At 40.2% G+C, this 4,261-nt stretch overlaps 1 protein-coding gene across 1 annotated transcript in view; it reads left to right on the top strand.

Moving 5' to 3' along the window:
• Positions 1–4,261, top strand: part of LOC105450050 (nose resistant to fluoxetine protein 6) — a 26,813-nt gene continuing 22,552 nt past the window's right edge. The window contains exon 1 of the mRNA XM_011689653.1: positions 1–1,281. Within this exon, the coding sequence (XP_011687955.1) occupies positions 828–1,281 (454 nt within the window). The 5' untranslated portion in view covers positions 1–827. The remainder of the gene's footprint in view (positions 1,282–4,261) is intronic.

Below are 4,261 nucleotides of genomic sequence, written 5' to 3' on the forward strand. Positions count from 1 at the left end.
ACGTTGCTGCAGACTTTATTCGCTTCATTCAGTGCGTGATCCTTAGTCTGTCATATGTGCGGGCACCTTCCTCATTACTCTGGAGGAATCTCCTGTAACTTTTTTCCATGTGTTCGCCTCTCTAATCAAGTGAAAAAACGTGTGCGAATCGCAAAGTGCGCCAAGATCGAATAGACTTTCCCCATGCGATTCGCGTTATCCTTCACCGAAAATTTAATCAGTGAAACTTGAAAACACACGTTGCGATTGATAAACATAATTTGACATCGGGATTTATCGAGAGCGAAAAAGTTTTTGATATAAAAAGGATTATTGCTTCATTGAAATATTATATTTTAAATAATGGCGATCTTTTCGTTAAAAGTTGCCTGTTAATTAAAAAATGTATACGTATATTCCATGCAACTAAAATAACGATCATTACTGCTATTGCAAGCAACCATTGATTAATTACGACAATCAATGCGACGTGTATTCAAATCATTGCAGTCTGTAGCAAATTCGCACGCGTTTGTTCGCCAAAATCAGCACTTTAAGCACCACGATTAAGCGTAATTCCCCGAATTCTGAACACTGAAACGGCATTTCCCGCATTCACGTATCTCTTCAGGCATGCTCGAGAGTCTGGTCGAGTAAACACTCATTACAACGGCATTACAACGACTTCCTACGAGGAATTTCATCGAAAGCTAAGATGACGGGATCTGGAGACCTTAATGACGGAAATCGGTGAGCTCGATCTCCTCCGTTAGACAAAAAAAATCTAGTCGATCATTTCCCAAAGCACGAGTGAATTCTGCGAGGTGGATTCTTTAATAATAAACAACATGGCACGTCCGTTGAGTTACCTTCTCGTGATCGTATGCATCGCTTACGAAATGAGCGCGGAAAAAGAATCGAACATCCTCAGGCTGAGCAGATTGCAGAAGGTTGCTTCGAACGGGACAAAAACGACAAACTTTAACGTAACGGAATACACAAAAGAGAAGAATAAATCCGGCAAACAGTCGTCTCTAATTGCCTTCAGCAAGAATAACCCGGAGTTGGACTGGAAGAATTACTTGAAGATGTTCGACGGAAACGAGGAAGAACATCGGGATCTTGACGTCGATTTTATGAAGGAGAAACTCGAAAGAACGGCCAACAGTATACAATGGCTCGCTGATCTTTACGATCCTCTCAGGTGGGCCAGAGTACCTGGAGAACTTCAGGATGAATGTCGAAGGGATATGGAAAGATTTCTCAGTGCATTGAGAGATGGGAAACTCTGGGCGGCGAAAAGTAAGTAACTGGTTGATTGAAATATAAAAGTCGAAATCGCTTCAACACTTCCCGAGAATGGAATGTTTTTACACTGATAATTTTTATAATACAAAAATATAACAACAGTATAAATCTTATCTAGTTGTATCTTGTTTGAAAAATAATTTAAGTTCTTTATTTCTAATTTTATTTTGGATCAAAAACTTTGACAAAAATGTATTGTTACTTTAATAAAAATTGAAGAAAAAAGAGAAAGAGAATAGAAAGTATAATTACAAAATATAAATAAGTTAGCAAAATAAAAAAAAAATCTTGGACAACATTTTTGATACAATGAAGAACCGTAATCAATTAGGGAAATATATTTTTGGATCAATAAAATTTAAAGTATTTATGTTACATGCATAATTATTGGTTATCAAAGAATTCATCATTTTATGAAACTCTTGCAATTTTACAATCGATCCAAGCGCTTTGACCTAGTTTACAGCGTTTGATTTAGTAAACTTCCTGACACCTTACAACAACTCTCGAGTCTTTACTTCATATGCTTCCTGCGAATACTGCATTACGGAAATGAAATTTGGCCGCTACTATTTTGAAGATGACACTCAGCAAGAAATTCAGAAGAGAATTAACAGTGAAGTCGTGCAAACAAGTCGCGCTGAAGTATTAACATAAACTTTGAACGGAATTTCTTGAGTTTAAAATAAAGAGAGAGCAAGAAAGAAAGAGAAAAAGAATGAAAATGCGATTGTTTCCATAAAATTTGTTTTAAAAAGAATTTTCCGCAATCAAGAATGTTATTTTGATTTCTCTATATAAATTCTATACACGCGCATTGTGCCTACTCTTTTTACTTTTATATTGTTATAAATTTTTCATTAATATTTATTTTTAGGATTAAATATTTTCTCTACATAATAGAGCTATAAACAAATTTCTTTACGCCTATAGTAAATTAAGATAGATAAAATATATATTACGTGCTTATAATTTAAGCGCTTTCGATTTTTCACGCAAATTTTTTCTGTGTTATACGAAAACCCGCAGTTTAATACATATCTGTATTCTAAAATAGTATTACGCGTTTCTATTCAAACTATGTATCTGTATAATATACCGCGTAATGGGATTGAAAACTAAAAGAATGAGAAGTACATCCACAAATTATTTTACATAAGCGACATAATCAATCATGATTAACTAATAATGTCGCCGCGGTCTATGGTATCATTATCGGGGCCGTCCGTCCGCGATTTAGAAAGTGAGAAAGGCTTGGGAAGCTGAAGTGGCCGGCCCGATGAAAGCATGCAGCTGCAGCACGGGCAGCCCGCGGGTTGCAAAGTCACATTCGCGGTGCGCGGATTTACAATGATTTCCGGTCACGAGCTGCGTCCGCATTATCGATATCCGCAGTAATAACGTCGACGGATGCACCAATGGCCAATTGGCCGCGTCGTCCTATTTCGCGCCGCGGCGAAACTTGCGAAACTTGCAATCACACAGCCGCGTGACACGTGACACCCGGCGGGAGCATCTTCGCGTCGCGCCGCCGCGCGCCGATCCGGTCTGGTCCGGTCCGAGCGTATGTGATAGCGGCTCTTTAAACAAACCGAGTCGCGCATCCGTAATTATACTTAGAAAGCGATGCTAATTGTCGGAAGCAATTTTTTTTATCCCTGACTCTATTAATGACTTGCTTATCGCTTGGATATGCAAGGAATGAGATGTCTAAAGAAAACGATGTCACTACATAAACGTGGAGAAATTTTTGGAGCGTTTAGTTTTAGAGCGATTAAATATGTGCCAGCTTTACAGTCGCACGCCACACGTGTCTGTCAAGCGCGAAAAAGTTTTGGGATATAGGTACATAAAAGTCAGAGCGACAGTTTTACGCGCGCCGACAGAAATAACTGCGTTAAGCAACGCGATCGCGAAATATACGACGAGAATAAACGAAACTTAGGCAATTATCAAGTTACCGCGCGGTAGGCAATAAAAAGTTGCATCGGCAATTTCGTGTCTCATTGTTGCGGAGATTATTTCCAAATGCTACGCGGAAAAAGGACTTGCATTGGGTAATCTCTTTCGGTGTTTTGATCTCGCGGCTGTCATAACGGCGCCACAACGAGTCATTATTCTTAAAGCCAGATTACCCATCAATCAGCCAGACGCGTTACGCCATTGTTGAGAATTCCATCGCCAAAATGCAGCCGTAACTGTACGGCTCGAAACAATTCTACGGTGGCTTTATGGCTCTTTCTGTCTGTGCAATATATCACGAATATAGGTAGAAATTGAAATTACGACGTCCGACAATTTAACTTAACTTTAACTTTCGCTAAGAAGTCACATGTTAGAACGTCTTATGTTAGAACGCGTGAACGCGCCGGTGAAATTATCATCGTCTATGTACACGTCGAAAGTATACAACATATTTTATTTCAAAGGCCGTTTACATTACAGCCTCGTAAAATTTCCACGAGTTCATTTGCGTAATACCGATACTTCCAGATTATCGCACAAAATTGATCACTTTCGCGATAACAGAGCAGCGCGTTACGTTCTTACGGTGGCGATCGGTTCACGCGAACATGTGCATATGCAGACCGCACTTTCTACTCTCGTGATCAACACACGAGCCGCTTTACGTAACTGACAATGAACCTTCCGCCGACAGCCGTGTAATCAAGCCTCCTCGGGGAACTTGAGACAAACGAAATTTTATTGCGCTCCCGGTGCAGACGGTGACAGACAGACTCTCAGAGAGAAAGACGGGGGAAAAAAGTTATAAAGCAACCGTAACCGAGGCGCCAACATCCGGATAGCTACCGTCCGAGGAGATCTCGAGAGTACCTTTCCCGAAAAAGAAAATGCCGCGTATCGCCAGCGCATGATGTTTCCACGAATTTGTCGCAGCACGTCGTCATGCATGCCTGTTTTACAATTTTCCACGATCTCAGAAGTGCTTTTCTCTCTCTTTCTCCCCCCCCCC

This window comes from Wasmannia auropunctata, unplaced genomic scaffold (genome assembly GCF_000956235.1).
Source record: "Wasmannia auropunctata unplaced genomic scaffold, wasmannia.A_1.0 LD336069.1, whole genome shotgun sequence".
NCBI classification, from domain to species: domain Eukaryota; kingdom Metazoa; phylum Arthropoda; class Insecta; order Hymenoptera; family Formicidae; genus Wasmannia; species Wasmannia auropunctata.